Source organism: Gossypium raimondii, chromosome 9 (assembly GCF_025698545.1).
Source record: "Gossypium raimondii isolate GPD5lz chromosome 9, ASM2569854v1, whole genome shotgun sequence".
In the NCBI taxonomy this organism is placed as follows: Eukaryota; Viridiplantae; Streptophyta; class Magnoliopsida; order Malvales; family Malvaceae; genus Gossypium; species Gossypium raimondii.
In genome coordinates this window covers 32,004,007-32,024,289 of record NC_068573.1, presented here as the reverse complement: position 1 = coordinate 32,024,289, position 20,283 = coordinate 32,004,007, and the positions used below count along the sequence as shown (strand labels likewise).

Sequence of the window (20,283 nt, the reverse complement as noted above, 5' to 3'; positions counted from 1 at the left end):
GGCAACGGATGGAGATCGGTTGATCAAAAAACATGCATTAGAAGCTACTTCTGCCCAAAATGACTTTGATAAGTTGGCATTTGACAACATACATCGAACCTTCTCCATGATCATTCTGTTTATTCGTTCTGCAACGCCGTTTTGCTGTGGAGTATGACGAACTGTCAAGTGTTTCATGATCCCTTCTGACTTGCACAATTTATTAAATTCATCAGAACAGAACTTTAAGCCATTGTCTGTGCGGAGATATTTTATTTGCTTTCCCGTCTATTTTTCAATCATGATTTTCCAAGACTTAAATGCGAAAAACACATCGCTTTTTTGCTTCAGGAAGAACGCCTACACTTTTCTGGAAAAATCATCAATAAAAGTTAGCATATAATTAGCTCCACCTCTCGAAGGCACTTTGGATGGCCCCTATAGATCAGAATGAATATACTCTAACGTTCCCTTCGTGTTATGGATTCCTCTGGTGAATCAAACTCTCTTTTGCTTCCCAAAAATACAGTGCTCACAGAACTTCAGTTTACAAATTCCTTGCCCATCAAGAAGTCCTCTTTTGCTCAATTCTGCCATGCCATTCTCACTCATATGCCCTAGGCGTATATGCCAAAGTTTAGTAATATCATCATCTGACAAGAAAGAGGATGACACAGCTACATCACCGATGTGATGAGAACCACCGCAAAACATATAACTTGGCAGTCTTTTTCTGCCCTTTCATCACAATGAGGAAACCTTTGGAAATCTTCAAAACCCCACTTTCAGCTGTGTATTTGTACTCTTTTGAATCAAGAGTACTCAATGAAATTAAATTTCTCTTTAATTCTGGAACATGTCGTACGTCACTGAGTGTTCTGATAACTCCATCAAACATTTTAACTCTAATTGTTCCAACACCTGCAATTCTACATGAAGCATTATTTCCCATCAACACAATACCTTCAGACACTGTTTCGTAAGTTGTAAACCAATCCCGATTGAGACTCATATGGAAGGTGCAACTCGAATCAAGGATCCACTCATCGCTCACTTTGGAATTGTTGACAGAAGCGACTAGAAGTTCACCATCGCTGTAATCTTCTACAACATCAGCTTTACCAGAATTTTCTAGTTGTTTTCCATTTTGAATAGCAGTCTCCCTTTTGATCTTGTTCTGTAGCTTATAGCACTCAGATTTAATGTGCCATTTCTTCTTGCAAAAGTTACAAGTTTTACCTCTGTTTAAAGACTTCGATCCACCCTTAGATTTACTGCGAGGATTCCGTTCTTGTGTCCTTCCACGATCATCATCAGCATTCGATCTTGTCTCTCATGAACAATAAGACCCTCTCTCTGAGAGTCAGTTTTAACCACAAGATGCTTCATCTTATCATACGAGGTTAAAGAATCATAAACCTCATCAACTGTGAGAGACTCGCGGCTATATAAAATCGTATCTCTAAAGGTTGAATAAGACGGGGGCAACGAACAAAGTAGAATCAACCCTAGATCTTCCTTATCATACTGAACCTCCATGGCCTCCAAGTTTGAGAGAATTTCTTTGAACACTGTTAAGTGTTCGTGCACAGATGCACCTTCCTCCAAACGATGAGCATAAATACGCTGCTTCATATGTAGCTTGCTAGTTAGAGTTTTTGACATACATATCTGTTCCAACCTTTTCCATAATCCAGCGGCAGTATTTTCCTTCATCACATCCTGCAAAATTTCGTTAGACAAATGCAGATGTAACTATGTTAACGTCTTTCGATCATTGCGCTTCTTCTCTTCTTCCGTCAAAGTTGAAGGCATCTTATCTACCCCTAGTAGGGTTTCCTCTAAGTCCATCTGTGCAAGAACTGCTTGCATCTTTATCTGCCACAACGCAAATCTGGTGTTACGATCCAACAGCAGAATTTCGTACTTCAAATACGTCATTACCGTGATTGAGATAAACAACCCAAAAGCTCTGATACCAATTTGTGAAAAATATAATGTCGGTAATAACAATATATCGCAAAGAAAAATAGAAATAGAAAAATGAAGAACACACAGATTTTACGTGAAAACCCTTTCAGGAAAAAATCACAGGTAGAGGAGAAGAAAATTCATTATGTCGAAAAAAAATTAATTACAAGAGGAGTAGACTATGCCTATTTATAGGCTTGTAAACCTTATTCTAATAGGAGTGAAACTCCTTATTCAAATAATATCAAATAGATGGAGTTTAATAAGGTTTAAAAAACCTTATTCTAAAATAAAATAAAAGAAGTATAATTCTATAGGGATTTTACGTTTATTTTATTTTACCACAGTATTTTATTTAAATAAGGATTTGGGTCACTTAATTCTAACATGTCCAATTTTTTTCTTTTCTCTCTTAGAACATTAACAAAACATGTGCAACCAAATACTCTTAAGTGTGAAACAGAAGGTTTAAAACCATACCGAGCCTCGAATGGTGTCTTCCCTTCAACAACTTTCATAGGTAGTTTATTTAGCAAGTAAACAACAGTGTTTACTGCCTCTGCCCAAAAATCATTTGACAATTTACTTTCAAACAACAAGCAACGAGTCATGTTCATTATAGCTTTATTTTTTCTTTCACTTCATTTTTATTGTGGAATGTACACATTACTTGATTGCTGATGTACATGAAACTCTTCACAAAATTTTTCAAATTTCTCTGAGGTGTATTCTGCCCCGTTGTATGATCTTATCATTTTGAGCTTGCAGTCACTTTGGTTCTCAACCATGAACTTAAATTTTAAGATTCCAGCTACCTCGGACTTGTTCTTCATGAAGTGCCCCAACAGAACCTTATATTGCCATCAATAAACAACACAAAGTACCTACCTCCATTTAGCGAACTTGTTTTCATGGGTCCACAAATTTTGGTATATACTAAATGTAATTTTTTAGTGGCTCACCATGCTATGTTTGCAAGAAATGGAGACCTCGCTCGTTTTCCAAGCTGGCACACCTCACATACATCTTCATGATCAACCATATTTGATAAATTTTCAACCAAGTTATTCTTGGATATTTGACTTAAGGATTTGTAGTCAACATGTCACATTCTTCTATGCCATAACTTGGTTTCATCTAGCGAGCTGGTATGAGCTACCAAAGTTGCTAAGGTCCAGTTGACGGCAAAGCTTCTATAAACCTTTTGTTGAAATGAGCTCGCATCCACTTAGATAAAAGATTAAACATTTGTTGTCTTTGAATACCACTAAATTTTTTTTTCTCAAGCAAGTGACCTACACTCAATAAATTTTTATTTATTTCAAGAACTAAAAGAACACATGTGACAAGTTTAGTACTTGATGGAGTTTTAATCAAAACATCTTTCTTTTGTACTGCTTCGATGTACTAGTCATTTCCAACTTTCACCTTAGAGTAAAACCTTTTGTCAATGCTTTTGAAGATGCTCGCATCTGCAGTCATATGACTTGTACAACCACTGTCAACCAACCAGTTTTTTCTTTCTTTGTTGGAGGGTTCACAAGATGCCGCGAACTGGGTTTCAGAAAGGGGTTCGTAGAATTTCTCGAACTGTGTTTCACATGAGGCTGTGAACATCAATTCTTATTGACTTGTTTCTGCAATCTGTGTCTGAGTGTTTTGTTGTTGTGTGTTTCCCTTATTCTTGCACACTGTTTCTTCATGGCCAAACTGTTTGCAGTTTTTCCATAAGGCAGTAGGCCTAAACCAATAGAATTTCTCAGGATGACTCATTTTTTTGTAGTTCGATCACGGTGGATATTTTTTCTTTCCATTGTCTTTCTTTAACTTCTTATTTTTATCTGACTAGCTCTTTTTTTTCTTTCTGACTTGAGGAGCTCGCAGCTTCTCTGTTTCTGTCTTGAAAAGCTCATTCAATATGTTGTTCTTCTCTGCTTGTCCTTCTTTGTTCTAAAGCATATAGAGCATTGAATAGTTTTGAGAGTGAGATGTTGATAGATCCCTCAAATTTTTCGGTGAGGATATTTTTTATTCGTATCTCTGAAGAAATGTGTAATCACCTTTTCAACTACTCGACTATCTGCGAACTGGTCCACTAACAGTCTTATCTAGTTCACTACAACCATGATTCGATCTGAATATTATTTCACAATCTCAGCTTCCTTAATCTTGAGGTTTTTAAAATATTGTCTAAGATTTATCGTCTACTGCTGTCTTGCCTTCTACGAACCCTGGAACTCTTTCTTAAGCTTATCCCAAACTTTTATAAGAGTATCACATAATATCACATCAAAAACACCGTGTAGGCAAGATATCACCTTGTGTTTTTTGGCATATTTCTCATTGTGTTGTTTTATTTGAGCCAGTGTAAGATTTAGTCTCAATACTGGTGGTTCTATTTCAAAATTTACAACCTCCTGAAGATTAAAGGCTTGAATATATATTTTCATTTTTACTACTCAAATTTGATAGTTTTGTTCCTGTGAAAATAAGGGTGGTGATATAAAGCTTGTTGAAGACATTTTTATGAAAATAGACCCTCAAAAGGTAAGTGGATCTAAATACCAATTGTTGGATTTTTATAGAGAAAGATTAGCTTGTGATCCACTGTTTTATTTAAGAAAAAAAAGGACATAATGTTTGAACGAGTGAGTTTAAATAAGCTAAAAATTAAAAAAAATTTATAGTCTAATCAACACTAAAAAATCACTCTTTCAATACAAGTTAGCAAGTTGACAACTTCCAGAGCTCATAGTTGTGGGTTTGTCTGATGGAGCTCGCACCTTTAAAGACTTCGTAGGTTTGGTGAGCTCGCACATTTGAAAATCTTAAAGCAGATAGGGGTATTATTTAACTACATCTATCTCAATGAGCGTTTATCGAATCGTTGCAATTGATGTTCACAGTCTTACGATCAGGGTTTGCCAACATATGGATGATTACTTAGCAACAGTTTCTAGTAATGCAAACTCATGCACCCCTAATGGTAAGCTTTTTACTCTATGATCACCTAAAAAACCAAAGATTAGACGAAACTGGTGAGGTTTTAAACAAAATCTCATTCTCTGGGGTACATTTATACACCATGATATTCGATGGGTGTGTGTTGAATCATCGGCTTGATGATGCAATTCAACTGTTAGAGAAAATGTCGGTGAGAGATATGGGTTCGTGGAATTCAATGATTTAAGGGTGTTTGAATTGTGGGTATTTAATTACGGACAATAAGCTTTTCGATGAAATGCCTGGCCGAAATGTTGTTTCTTGGATGACAATGATAAGCATGTACTTGCAGTTTGGGGAAATTGAAGTGGCTGAGAGGTGGCTTTTTTAGATGCCTTTGAAGGATGTTGTGGCTTGGAATTCAATGATTTATGGGTATTTGAAGTTTCGGAGAGTTGATGAGGTGGTTAATTTGCTTTTGGAAATGCCATATTGGAATGTAATTTCATGCACTTCAATGATTGACTGATTGATTGGATTATAATGGAAGAACTTATGAAGCTTTATTTTTTTGTGACAAGATGGTGGGTTCTGGTGTTAAGCTGAGTTCAAACATGCTTTCTTGCGTGTTAAAAGCTTGTGCAAATGTGATGGCCTTGCATTTGGGTGTTCAAACTAATGGTCGGGTTGTTAAGTTGGGGTTTTATTTTTATGAATTCATATGCGCGTAGCTTTGAACTTTTTATGTGAACTGCTAGCAAATGCAAAATACTTGCGTAGTTTTTAGTGAGAAACGTTATGGGAATGTGGTAATATGGACAGCTTTTAGCTGGTTATGGCCTGAACCGTAAGCATGAATCTGCGTTGATAATTTTTGAAGACATGATATGAATGGTTGTACCCCAAATCAATCATCTTTCACTAGTGCTTTAAATTTGAGCAGCGGATTAGAGGCTCTAGACAAAGCTAAAGAGCTCATTGCCATAGTCATCGTGCGAAGTCTGGACTCTAATGTATTTGTTGGTAATTCTCTAGTTGTATTGTATACTGTATGTAGGAATACTAATGATGCTGGGGCTGCTTTTTATAATGTGATGAAGTTAGCCTCCATGCAGCAGCCAAGGTGGCCATGCAGGAAACACGCAATGCAGCAACTGAAGCATAATGCAACTATTTTGTTTGTTTCATTTGGTTACTCCAATGAACATTTTGTAATCTAGATGGATTTAAACTTATTAGGTAGTTGTATTTTGATGTAATTATGTGTTGATTGACTGATAACTCAGCAATACAACATAAGCAAGTTATATTAATAAGTTTCAATGTAACTTAGTGGTGTTAGGTAGTTGTTTAGGTGAAAACTTGTTTGTTTTGTCAAGTTGACAAATATATGCAATGGCTTAAATGCCTATTTTGGTGTCAATGAAAGATTTCATTGTTGTTATCAACCATATTCTCCAATCTTTGCTTCAATTTGTTCTGTTTTAAATAAAAACTCAGTTTTGTTTCTTCTCCAAGCCACGAGGCTTGCTGTTCAAGCAATCCAAAAATCAGCTTGCTCACTGCCTTAACACCAACAATTGGTATCTAGAGCCTTTGTCTTAGTGGACCTGTTGCAACTAAACCACTATTCAAATGGCTTCTTCAGGATTTTCTCCAGCAGCCCCACCAGTCTTCAATGGGGAAGGTTTCACATATGGGTGGTTAAGATGAGGACTTACCTGCAGGCTTTTGATTTGTGGGAAGTTGTGAACACCGATGTTGAACCTGCACCACTTAAGGCCAATCCCACAGTGGTTCAAATCAGACATGCTGATGAGAGGACTAAAAGGCATAAAGCCATATCTTGCATTTAGAACTGTGTCTCAGATGTCATTTTCACCAGAATTATGGCCTGTGAAACACCAAAGAAACCTTGGGACAAGCTTAAGGAGGAGTTCCAAGGCACAGAGAGGACAAGGCAGCAACAACTGTTGAATTTGAGAAGAGATTTTGAAAACTTGAAGATGAGAGAAGAATAAACAGTAAAGCAGTATGCAGACAGGATCATGACAGTGGTCAATAGCATAAGGCTCCTTGATGAGCAGTTCAGTGAAGCAAGGATAGTGGAGAAAGTCCTCTCTACCTTACCTGAGAGGTATGAGGCAAAAATATCCTCCTTAGAGGATTCAAGAGACCTAGCTAGCATCTCTCTAACTGAGCTAATTAACTCCTTCTATGCTCAGGAGCAAAGGAGAGCTAGCAGGGTCGAAGAGCACCAAGAAGGTGCTTTTCAAGCCAATGCCAGATAAGCCTCGAGCACCAATTCTTACAAAGGCAAAAAGGTGTGGAAAAATAGGTCTAACCCTGATGCTGCAAGGAGAGAAGACCAACCCTACAGACATTGCAAAAGTCCTAGTTATCTAGAAGAAAAATGTTGATTTAGACCAGATGCATTATGTCAACATTGTAAGAAAAGAGGGCATGTTGAAAGGGTTTGCAAAAACAAGGGCAAGCCTAGGCAGATTCAATCACAACAAAAGAATGTTGAAGATCGTGTTGCTGAAGAAAGTAGTGATCATGAAGAGCAGGTCTTTGTTGTGTCTTGCTCTGCTAATCAGAAGAAGGGATCAAAAGGCTGGCTGTTGGACAGTGGTTGCAATAGTCACATGTCACTAGATACAACCATTTTCAAAACTTTGGATAGAAGCTGCAAAACCAAAGTAAAGGTTGGCAATGGTCAGTTCATAAAGGCTGAAGGAAAGGGGGATGTTAATATGCACTCCCACAGGTGCCAAAGTTATCTCGAATGTGCTATTGGTGCCAAAGATTTACAGAAACCTTCTCAGCATTGCTCAACTATTTGAGAAAGGTTATTCAGTTGTATTCAAGGGCAAAGAGTGTCAGATTGCTGATCCAAGTGGATCAAGCCTCATGACAGTCACTATGAAAGATAAATGCTTTGAAGTTCATTGGCCAAGTGACTCGAAGTCAGCCTATAGAGCCTCTACTGATGATTCCAAGCTTAGGCACCAAAGGCTTGGACATGCTAACTTCAGATTGATGGCTCAGATGGTCAGTGAAGGCTTGGCTGAAAACTTCACCAACACAGTGGAGAATGATGAAGTTTGTGAGGTATGCTAGCTAGGAAAACAAGCAAGACTGCCATTTCCTGCAAATAGAGCATGAAGAGCCTCAGAAAGGTTGCAGTTGGTGCACACTGATGTGTGTGGCCCAATAATGACTGAATCACTCAATGGAAACAGGTACTTCATTCTTTTCATTGATGATTGTACCAAATATTCCTAGATATCACTACAGCAAAATAGACTTTTAACGGCGTTTTTTTAGGCCTTTAGCGGCGCTTTTAAGCGCCACTAAAAGTATTAGCGGCGCTTTCACAAGTGCCGCAAAAAGCGCCGCTATTGCCAATGCCACTAAGTTTAGCGGCGTTTATGTGAAAAAACGCCGCTAAAGAACATGACCTTTAGCGGCGCTTCTGTCACAAACGCCGCTAAAGAACATGACCTTTAGCGGCGCTTTTGTCACAAACGTCGCTAAAGAACATGACCTTTAGCGACGCTTTTATCACAAACGCCGCTAAAGAACAATCCTTTAGCGACGCTTTTTGCAAAAACGCCACAAAAAACATAACATTTAAAAAAATTATTTTAATCAAATAATATTTATTTTTATGATAAATATTGTATTATGTTTTATTTTTTAAAATTTGAACTTTAAATATACTTTTAAGGATAAATAAAAAAATATTATTTAAATTAAATTTTCTATGAAAATGATAAAAAAAGGCAAATAAGGGAAACTTAAATAATAATAAAAATTAATAAAAGTGAGAAAACGTAAATAATTAATATAAATTATAAATTATAAAATCAACACCAATGCAATGCAATGCAAGCCATTGTTGAGTCTAATACAAGTGAAGAAACTAAGATCCTAAGAAGAGAATCCTATTTTACTAACAACAGTAAATGCAACTGACAAGAAATATCCATACTTTGTCCAGTATTTATATTGAAAAATCAGATCAGAAGAAGCAATCTCTTTGCACACCATTTCAATTCCTAGTAAGGCCTTCGAAAGTAGTTGATGAAAGCCAGCATACACATCCGATCAAACCTGTACATAGAGAAAATTGTTTAGGGGGAACAATTCAAATTCTAACACAAAAGGCATATGACACCACGAAACTAGCAGTGCAAATTAATAATTGAATTCACCAAATATTTGGAACCAATTGCAATAAATAGTTAGTATAAAAAGACTCAGATACCTATAAAGCTACCTCACAATCAATTACTACACAATATAAGTTATTTTGTTTAAGAAATAAGCTTATGAAGAACAAGTACTTCGAGTACTGCTCCCTAAAGTGTATTGCAACAGATACTAGAATACACACCCATTCTCCTGTGCAGGAAGATCTTTTTAGTGATATATAATGAACCAAAATTGATATTGTGTGAAAAAATCAAACATAATGCACATACATACCATCTGATTGCATCTGCAGCCAATCTTGTGTGCATATCAATTCAGTGAGCTTCAACGGTTGGGGGATGTAAGATATAGATGATACTGCCAAAGCTAAATTGCATTGCTCCAGTATTTATAAAACTTTGCTTTCCTCTTCCCTGCCAATGAACTAAGAAAAGTATTAGGGCTCTTGCACAATTCAATCAACAGTATGTAAACATGACAGATTTTAGAAAAAAAATGTATATTTGCAGTAGGACTTTTGTTAGTAGAGAAGACATTAATGGTTTCAACAAATAGCTTGAAATAGCCAGTAATGGAACTTGCCTATTCCCACTCATCGTCACCTGAAGCAAGGTCTGAAATTCAGATCAAGCTCTTATTAAAAACTACAATGAAATATAGTGATTATATTCCTTCCGAATATAATGATTTGGAAGCCAATGAAGAATACTCTAGATCAGATAATTTCGCAGTATAGTGATTATATTCCTTCCGAATCTTATTTGCATCTACAGAAACACTAAATATGAGACATAATAAACTTAATTTGATTATGAATTCTTTATAGAACAACAAATATTGGCAACCATAACTTCGTGCTTACCTAGATTAGCGACAGGGATTGAAAACAAGTTAACAGACTGAAGGAAATTCTGAGCAGTTTCCTGTATCTTATCCAACCAAGATTTACCGCTTGGAGTTGCTATATCTAAAGATATCATCAAAAAAAGGTTTAAAGATGTACATATTACAGTGCAAGTTATTCTTTTCGCAACTACTTCAGAAGAGCTAAAACCTGATGAGTTTTTAAGATCTTGTTCCCCACTCTTTTTCCCCGTCCAGCGTGATTCAACGAGGCGACCAAGTTCTTCTCTTGACAATCCTTCAGAACTTTCATGCTCATCTTTTTCATTCTGAAACCAATAGATTCTTAAGCAGTAATGGTCAATATTCTCAAAGAAATTATTTCCCTACTGTTAATAAAGCAGATTGAAACATGGAAAGACCCAATTGTTTGTCTATGTTTAAGTGTGTTAGATTTGCTAAGCGACATACGATGTTACAATTTAAATAACAAGATCATATTGTCACTCCTCCAAGTGTTAATAGTATCTGATGTTCAATCGATGGTGCAGTCTGTGATAAACTGAAAGAGGATGGGAAAATATGAAACACATAATTGAATTGAAAACAAAAATAGGCGGTAGATGGTACGCATCAAATTGACTTGCTTTATATTTAACCTGATCTGATGGAGATTCACCAGCTTGCCCCTGTTTTTCAACATCTGATGCTTTCATGGGTTCTATTTCGCTGTCAACATTCTTATCGGGTCCACTCTCTTCGTTTTCAACTTTCTCATTCCGAGCTTCTCTCATCTTATCATCTTTCTCTTGGGGCTTCTGCTCCAACTTCCGAACTTGCCCTTCATGTATAATGTCGGGAATGAAATCAAATAAACAAGAGATATAGCAAAGACATAAATTATGCCCCTTAGCAAAATTGTACTATTTACATCTCAATCTATGAAACAAAAATGACATCCAACAAATCTTCTTCGAGATAGATGCACAATTTTATATTAATTGTTTACTTCTATAATATTAAATTAATCTAAGTAATTAAAACAGGAATTTAGAAAATAAAACATTAGGTAGAAAGCCAGATAAATTTTGGCAGTAACCATGACAAAGAACAAGAAACCTACCTAGAACCAGCGATTGGTAATTCTCCTCGACCTGACACGAACAGTAAAGCCACCGACACATCCTCATTCTTTTCTTCAAAAACTTAAAAAGAGTAACTCTCTCTAACAACTCCTAGGCCTAGGCCTGGGCCAATTTGTTCACCTTGAAAGCACTAAATTACCCAATCCATTTTGAGTAACAAATTCAATCAATGATTTCTCTAAACAGCTAATTAAAAACATGTCACTGGGATTAACAAGGAAAAATAAAATCCATTTCCCACTACATCTTTATTGTACCAAATACAAAAAAAGAAGTACTTGATAACAAAGAAAGCACAAAGTTTGGGAGATGAAAGAAAAAAGAAGTATGATTTCAAAAATTGTCAACAGCAACAAAACAAACAATCACAGGTGAAGGGATTCACACAAATAATCTTGGGTGCATAAAACCAACTTAAAACCCAGAGTAAGAAAATGGCAGAGCATTGAAAGAAGAACATATTGAATCAAGAAAAAGAGAGGAACCTGTAGTTAATTTCCCAGCCATATTGGGAACTTATTGAAGATTGAATCAGAAAGAAAGCAATGGAATGGCCAAAATCCCCAAGTTTTCAGCAGATTAAAAGGGAAAAAAATTAAGTACAAAATTTGGGGTATTTAGGGCGAGCGATGGAGATGAGGAGAAGAGGGAGTAACTAGCGGGTAACCAAAAATTTGGATTTTGAATATCTTTTTTCTTGCGGGTAACCAAAGAGGGAGTAACTAGCGGGTAACCAAAAAATCATTTTATTTTTGTACAAAACGCGCCGTTTTATTATGTTAAAAATTTTATATTTATTCTGTTAAAAATTATTTTAAAGTAAAATTATTTTTTGTGGCGTTTTTTATAAAAACGCCTCTATTGCTTATCTTTTGCAGCATTTTTCATAAAAACGCCGCAAAAAAGTATTTCATTTTAAATCTGTTAATATTTATTAGTTAAGTGATTTTATAAAATATTTTTTTTTATAAATTGAATTTTTTTATTAGTTTTATATGGATAAAATTTTTATATGGATAAGCCCGTATAACAAAGTCGGCCCAAAATTTTTATATGGATATGCCCGTATAACAAAGTCGGCCCAAAATCGTAGAACTTACGGTGTAATGAATGCAGTACCCTATATATACGCTTTTGAAATTTAAAAGGAAATCTCTACATTTTAATTTTGAGATATTAAATTTTTTATTTTTTTAATTTAAACATCTAATTTTACGGTTAAAATTATCAATGTAGCAATTAAAAAATGATAAAATAATTTTGTAGTCTTTAATGTTTGTAATTTTATTAATTTTTATTTTGTTTTTATAAATTGATTTTTTTTAAAATGGCTATTTTTAAAGTAAAATTATTTCTTGTATGCTTTTTATAAAACGCGCGCTATTACTACCTTCATGGCGTTTTTTATAAAACGCGCTAAATATTTTGCTATATGAAATGGCGCTATTTTTTAAAGTAAAATTATTTTACTATCAAATAATCTCTCACATATCAAATTTCTATTAAAGATTGAGGCGTTAATTATGATTTTATATTGTTCATTTCGATCTAATCTCCATTTTATTAGAGATATTTCTTGCTAACTAAAATATAATTATTTTGCTAGATGTTCGATGTGGAATGATTTTAGTTTTTGTATTTTATTTTTATTTGTTATAATTTGGTCCTATATATCTAAAATAGATAGTTACCTATCCGTATCAATTTGTTACATTTTTTATTTATTAATTTTTTAAATCTAATATTTAAATATATCAAATGGTTTAAATTAAATACTTTTTAGTCATAAACACCGCTAATGTTACCTTTTCCAGCGTTTACAGAAGAAACGCCACTAATAAATTAAATTATTGTAATGAAATGACACCGTTTTGAAATATTCTAAATCATATTAGCGGCGTTTTGGCTATAAACGCCGCCAAAGCTCGCATAGTTTACAATTTTTTATATTCAATTATTGTATATTGCATATCAGTTTTAAACTAATAATCTTTACAATTTACTATTTCTCTTTTACAATTATATAAGAACTTATTTAATATATAAATTAAAAAATACTAATTAATCTAAACATTAAACCCTAACTCGACCCCGAATTTCTAAACCCTAAATCAGTAACTCTTAACCCCAAACCCCAAACCACTAACCTCTAAACCTTATTTAATATAGAAATTAAAAAACACTAATTAATCTAAATCATAAACCCTAACCTGGCCCCAAATCCCTAACCCCTAAACATTATGTAATATATAAATTAAAACACACTAATTAATCTAAACCCTAAACCCTAACCTAACACTAAATCTATAAACCCTAAATCTCTAACTCTTAATCGCTAACCCTTAACCCCTATCCCCTAACCCATAAACCTTAAATCACAACCTTTAAATCAGAATCCCTAATCCCTAATTCCATAATTTATAAACCTTACAATTGCAACTCTTAACCAGCCCTAAATCCTAAATTAACCATATATATACCCTAAACCATATATATTAAACCCTAAATTATAATGATAATTAAATTAAATATTTTAAAATTAATATTATCGTATCTTTTACAATTATATTTGAAATTATTTAATATATAAATTAAAAATCAATCAATCATGTACACAAAAATTTTAAAATTATCTTAAATAATAGTATTTTAATTTCTTCATTTTAACAAATATTTTTCTATGTTTTTTATTTCAAATTATTTTTACGTGTCATTATTTCCAATTTATCCATTTTTAAAAATATTCAATTAAAATAAATTAAATAGTAAATAGCAGATAAAATGTTTTTTGGCGCTTTTTAAAAACGCTAAAGCCTGAGCATTAGCGGTAGCTTTTTCAAAAACGCTAAAGATCTGAGCATTAGTGGCGCTTTTTAAAACGCTAAAGATCTAAGCATTAGCGCTTTATCAAAAACGCCGCTAAAGATTTGAGCATTAGCGGCGCTTTCTCAAAAACGCCGCAAAAGATCTGAGCATTAGCGGCGCTTTCTCAAAAACGCTGCTAAAGATCTAAGCATTAGCGGCGCTTTTTTTAAAAACGCCGCTAAAGATCTGAAAGGTACAAAACGATGTCGTTGGACTTAGACTTTTTGCGGCGTTTTTCCAAAAAACGCCGCTAATGCTAATTTTTAGCGGCGCTTTCCTAGAAACGCCGCTAATGCTCGATTTTTAGTGATATTTTTTGTACAAACGCCGCTAAAAACGCCGCTAAAAGCCTGTTTTGGTGTAGTGTATTCTTCTTAAAACTTAAGTCTGAGGTAGCTCAAGTGTTTATGAAGTTCAAAGTTGTAGCTGAAACAGAAACTGGATGCAAGTTAAAGTTTGTAAGATCATACAATGGGACTGAGTACACCTCAGCTCAGTTTCAAGCTATTTGCAATGAAGCTGGTATCAAACGTCAATTAACCAATGTCTATACTCCTCAGCAAAATGGAGTAAGTGAAAGAAGAAATAGAAGTTTGATGGACATGGTCAGATGTCTGTTGTTCGAGAAGAATTTGCCTAAAACCTTGTGGGCTGAGGCTGTAAACACTACAGTCTATCTTCAGAACAGACTTTCAACTAAGGCACTTACTCACAAGATACCTTTTGAAGCTTGGTTCAGACTCAAGCCATCGTTAGCTCATCTGAAAGTCTTTGGTTGCATGTGTTATGCACAAATACCAGCTGTGAAGAGAGACAAGCTGTCAAAGAGGGCCCAACCTGGTATCCTAGTAGGCTACAGCTCAGTAAAGAAAGGTTACAGGATCTTGGATTCTTCAAAAAATAAGATCCAAGTAAGCAGATATGTTGTCTTTGATGAAAGGGGATGCTGGAACTGGGAAAGAAATGAGGCAGAGGTAAACTCTAAAGAGCTGATGACTGATCAACTTGAACCTGATCGAATTGGTTCTGAAATTGATATAGATGACATGCCAGTCAGGGGCACAAGACTCTTGACTGAGATTTATGAGAGAGCACATGTTGCCACAGTGGAACCAAGTAGCTTTGAAGAAGCTGAAGCTCATGAAGGATGGAAGCAAGACATGGCTGATGAGATCAGGATGATTCAAAAGAATCAGACTTGGGAGCTAGTAGAGAGGCCTGCAACAAAAATACCATTGGTGTAAAATGGGTCTATCGAGTTAAGCACAATGCAGATGGCAGTTTAAACAAGCTAAAAGCTAGGCTAGTGGTCAAAGGTTTCAGTTACAGATATTGTCTGGACTACATGGAAACATTTGCACCAATAGCCAAACTCGATACAATTAGATTGCTGGTAGCTTTGGCTGCTCAAAACCAGTAGACAATTCACCAGATGGATGTAAAGTCAGCATTTCTAAATGACTTCCTGGAAGAAGAGATTTACATTGACCAGCCTCAAGGATTTGTTGTATCTGGCAAGAAACATATGGTCTACAGGCTCAAAAAGGCCTCATATGGCTTGAAGTAAGCACCTCAAGCCTGGTATGCTCGAATTGATTCTTATTTAGTCAGTTTGGGATTTGAGAGAAGTGTTAGTGAACCAACACTTTATGTCAAGAAGAATCAAGCTGAAACACAGCTCATTGTATCCCTTTATGTAGATGATCTCTTGGTGACAAGAAGAGACAAGATCAGATTAGCAAATTTCAAAATAAAAATGAAGGAGATGTTTAAGATGTCTGACTTGGGATTGATGACATACTTCCTAGGAATGGAGGTGTGCCAAGCAGAAGGAGGAATCTTTTTGGGACAAAAAACATTTGCCTTTAAGGTTCTATCTAAGTTTTCAATGGAGAACTGCAAGCCAACAAGTACTCCTATAGTTGTTGGAGTAAAGTTGTCAAGTCAAGGGATTCATAAACAGGCCAGTGAACCTATCTACAGGAGTCTAGTTGGTTGTTTGTTGTATTTTATAGCAACTAGGCCTGATTTTATGTTTGTTGTTAGTATGTTATCAAGGTTTATGCATTGCTGCAATGAACAGCATTTTCAAGCAGCAAAAAGAGTGCTAAGATACATCAAAGGCACTTTTAGCTATGGAATGTTATTCAACAGAGCTCAAAATTTGAATTTGATAGGCTACACTGACAGTGACTGGCTGGTTCGAGTGATGATATGAAGAGCACTTCTAGTTATACATTTACACTTGGCTCAGCTATGTTTTGTTGGAGTTCAAGAAAGCAATCGATGGTCGCTCAGTCAACAGCAGAAGCAGAGTATATTACAGCTGCAAGTGTTGTAAATCAAGCCATATGGCTTAGAAAAATTCTGGTCGATTTGAACCAACATCAAGAAGGAGCAACAGAGATTTATTGTGATAACTATGCTGCTGTTGCAATTGCAAATAATCATGTTTTCCATGGTAGAACGAAGCATTTTAGCATCAAGCTACATATGATAAGAGAAATGGAACAAGCTCAAGAAGTGGAGCTGATTCATTGCAATTCTGAAGAACAGATAGCTGATATCTTCACAAAAGCCCTCAGTGTATCAAGTTTCATAAGTCTAAGAGATCAAATGGGAGTCAGCAGCATGGAAGCTAAGGAGGAGTGATGAAGTTAGCCTCCATGCAGCAGCCAAGGTGGCCATGCAAGAAACACGCAATGTAGCAACTGAAGCACAATGCAACTGTTCCGTTTGTTTCATTTGGTTCCTCCAATGAATATTTTGTAATCTATTTGGATTTAAACTTATTAGGTAGTTGTATTTTGATGTAATTAGGTGTTGATTGACTGATAACTCAGCAATACAACATAAGCAAGTTATATTAACAAGTTTCAATGTAACTTAGTGGTGTTAGGTAGTTGTTTAGGTGAAAACTTGTTTGTTTTGTCAAGTTGACAAATATATGCAATGGCTTAATGCCTATTTTGGTGTCAATGAAATATTTCATTCTTGTTATCAACCATATTCTCCAATCTTTGCTTCAATTTGTTCTGTTTTAAACAAAAACTCAGTTTTGTTTCTTCTCCAAGCCACAAGGCTTGCTGTTCAAGCAATCCAAAAATCAGCTTGCTCACTACCTTAACACCAACATAATGTCGGTGAGAAAAATATTGTCTCGTGGAACTCCGTTATTATGGATGTGCACAGCATGGTCAAGGTATGTTGGTTCTCACACTCTTTATCCAAATGATACGTGATGAAGTTGATCCGACCGAGATTATGTTCACATGGTTGCTCTCTGCTTGCAGCCATTCCGGAATGTTGCAAACGGCCTGATGCTTTTTTTAGTATATTGGTCTATGTAAATTCACTACGATAAAGCTTCAGCACTATGTTTGTATGGTTGATGCCCTGGGTACATGTGGGGAATTGGAATAAGCAGAGGAGCTAATTAAAAAATATGCAGGTAAAACCAAATTCTATGGTATGGATAGCTTTGCTTAGTGCTTGTAGGATGCATTTAACTTAGGAACGGCTGAAAGAGCTGCGAAATCGATCCTTTATATTGAACCGAATTGCAGTGCTTCTTATGTTTTGTTGCCGAATATATATGATTCTGCTAGTGAGCGGAGTGATGTCTCAAGAATGAGAATAAGGATGAAACAATGAGGGATTGTGAGACAACTGGGTTACTGTAAGGGGAGTGCAACGTGAGTTTGTTTCTGCAGATAGGTCTCACCCTCTTAGTGTGAAAATATATCAAAAGCTGGATTGGTTGGGAGGGAAGTTGAAGGTGTTTGGGTAGGTTCCAGATAAGAGGTTTACCCTGCATGATGTGGAGGATGAGCAGAAGCAAGAGATGCTGCCGTATCACGGTAAGAGGCTTGCTGATGCATTCAGATTGGTGACTACTGCAGAGAGAAGCACAATAACAGTGTTTAAGAATCTTCGTGCATGTGGCAATTATCACAGTGCCATTATGGTCATAGCAAAGATCGCTGGGCATGAAATCATTGTATGAGATTCTACACTCTTTCATCACATTCTTAATAGGATTGTGCTCTTGTGGGGATTATTAGTAGCAAGTTTTCGAAGATTGCCATACTAAGAACATTTTGATCTTCCAAAACAATCTTGTTATTAGCTGATTCAGAAAAGATATTCGTGGTATTCTTGAGACCATTAAATGCAAGAAAATTATCCCCCTTTATTGCAGCCAACCTGTCCAGTTGTGGCAACGCTTCCATTAGCTTCACTGAAGTTAAAGCTGCGTGTTTTTTTTCATTTCTATCCCCCTTTGATGTACCTTTCAGTCTAAGAAGAGGTAAATCAGGCCAAAAATCAATGTAGAAAGAAAGTACTGGAGTGTGAAGCGCTAGATATGCAAGGAATTGAAGGTTTGGGTCACAAAAGAGGGAGAGATGAGTTGAATGTCATGAACATGAAGTGGTGAATGCAAGGAAGCTTGATTGGGGTTCAAATATTGCCTTGTTTGGAGCTGTTGCTATCTATGTTACTCAAACTCAAATTTGGGTATCTGATACGGGTTTATTTAATTATTTCAAAATTTTCATATATTTTGAAAATCCTTGGAAGACCATACCCTCATACATGAATGTCAAGCACAAATAAATACTAAAAAAAATGACAAGTGAAAAAGATATAGATTGCCAATGCTGTGTAGTTGAATGATTAATATTTGGAGAAATAAAACAAAGAAAATGATAAAGAATATAATGGAGAAGAGAAATAAATTTTGTATGGAAAAATTCTTTCAAATAAGCTTTTATTTCAATCACACAAGTTTTTAATTATTCTTCATCACATACAACTCTTTATATAGGAGTTATAAGTGACTATTCATCTATATCACTATATGCTAGGAGTTGTGACTATTTATGCATGTGTGTATCCTTTCATATTCAAGCCTCTTAACTTTTCATCTTCAAGTCTCTTCACTATTCATATTCAAGTCTTTTCACTCTTCATATTCAAGTCTCTTCACTCTTCTAACTTTTCATAATTTATTTGTGCAAGGTTAATTTAATTATGTGCCAACAATGCCTCCCTTAAATTAAACTTGCTTTGAACTCCCAACCTTTCAACATTTTTCTTGAAGACTTGTCCACTTAGAGGCTTTGTGAAGATATCAGCCATCTGATCTTCCGTCTTGCAATATTCAGCTTGAACATCACCATTATTCACTAGTTCCCTCAAGAAGTGATATCGAATGCGAATGTGTTTTGTCCTTCTATGAAGAACTGAATCTTTTGTGACCAAAATAGTAAAACTATTGTCACAAAACAAAATTGTTGACTTGCTTTGCTTCTGCTTAAGACTTTCCAAAATTCCACGTAACCAAATCAATTGACATTCTACATAAGATGCAGCGATATATTCAGCTTCTGTAGTCGAAAGCGCCACAACTGATTGTTTCTTTGAGCTCCATGAAACTGCACCACTACCAAGGTGAAAAACATAACCAGAAGTGCTTCTGCTATCATCAATGCTTCCTGCTAAATCACTATCCGTATAACCAATGAGATCAACTAATGTATTAGCTTTATAGAAAATTCCATAATCAATGGTTCCCTTCACATATCTCAATATTCTCTTGGCAGCCTCCCAGTGATTGGAGTAAGGTTTCACCATGAATCTACTTACCAAGCTAATAGCATACACGATGTTAGGCCTTGTAGAAGTCAGATACATCAACTTTCCAACCAAACTTCTGAATATGATGGAATTGACTATCTTTCCTTCACCCTCTTTAGATAACTTTAGACCTGTAATGCATGGAGTAGAGACTGGATTCGCATTTTCCATCTTGAACCTTTTTAGAACTTCCTTTGCGTAGCTCTCTTGTGAAATAAAAATTCCTTTCTCAGATTGATGAACTTTCATGCCAAGAAAATGATAAAGTTCTCCCAAATCTATCATCTTAAATTCTGCCATCATTGAGTGCTGAAATTCTTTCAACATCTTCACATCATTTCCTGTGAAAATAAGATCATCAACGTAGAGACTTACAACCATGAATCTTCCTTGAGAATTGTCTTTGATGTAGAGAGTATGCTCATATGGACATTTCTGGAATCCACACTTCTGAAAATAAGAATCGATGCGGCTGTACCAAGCTCGGGGTGATTGCTTTAACCCGTACAAAGATTTCTTCAACTTGTAAACTTTTTCTTCTTCTCATTTTTTGACAAACCCTGGTGGTTGATCAACATAGACTTCTTCTTTGAGAACACCATTCAAAAACGTAGATTTTACGTCCATTTGGAACATTTTCCAATTGTTTTGGGCTGCAAGATAAATAAGTAACCGG

General features: G+C 35.5%; 1 protein-coding gene and 1 pseudogene across 5 annotated transcripts; one reads left to right on the top strand and one right to left on the bottom strand.

Annotated features, from left to right (window-relative positions):
- Positions 1-4,933: 4,933 nt before the first annotated feature.
- Positions 4,934-18,031, top strand: LOC105797641 (pentatricopeptide repeat-containing protein At5g46460, mitochondrial-like; annotated as a pseudogene).
- On the bottom strand, positions 8,724-11,804 carry LOC105799035 (glucosidase 2 subunit beta-like). Of its 5 annotated transcripts, none has more exons than XR_001135442.2 (7): positions 11,588-11,804; positions 11,081-11,232; positions 10,605-10,798; positions 10,169-10,286; positions 9,977-10,081; positions 9,388-9,527; positions 8,724-9,012 (listed from the first exon to the last, which is right to left on the bottom strand). XR_001135442.2 is itself a non-coding variant. In XM_012629362.2 (7 exons), the coding sequence occupies exons 2-6, from the start codon at positions 11,145-11,147 to the stop codon at positions 9,429-9,431; spliced, it is 594 nt and encodes a 197-aa protein (XP_012484816.1). In that variant the 5' UTR covers positions 11,148-11,232; positions 11,588-11,804; the 3' UTR covers positions 8,724-9,012; positions 9,388-9,428. The 5 variants fall into 5 exon arrangements, 4 of the variants coding, with proteins under 4 accessions (XP_012484816.1, XP_012484817.1, XP_012484818.1 ...); XM_012629362.2 differs by having other exon boundaries at positions 9,388-9,538; XM_012629363.2 differs by having other exon boundaries at positions 9,388-9,538; positions 10,617-10,798.
- Positions 18,032-20,283: the final 2,252 nt, after the last annotated feature.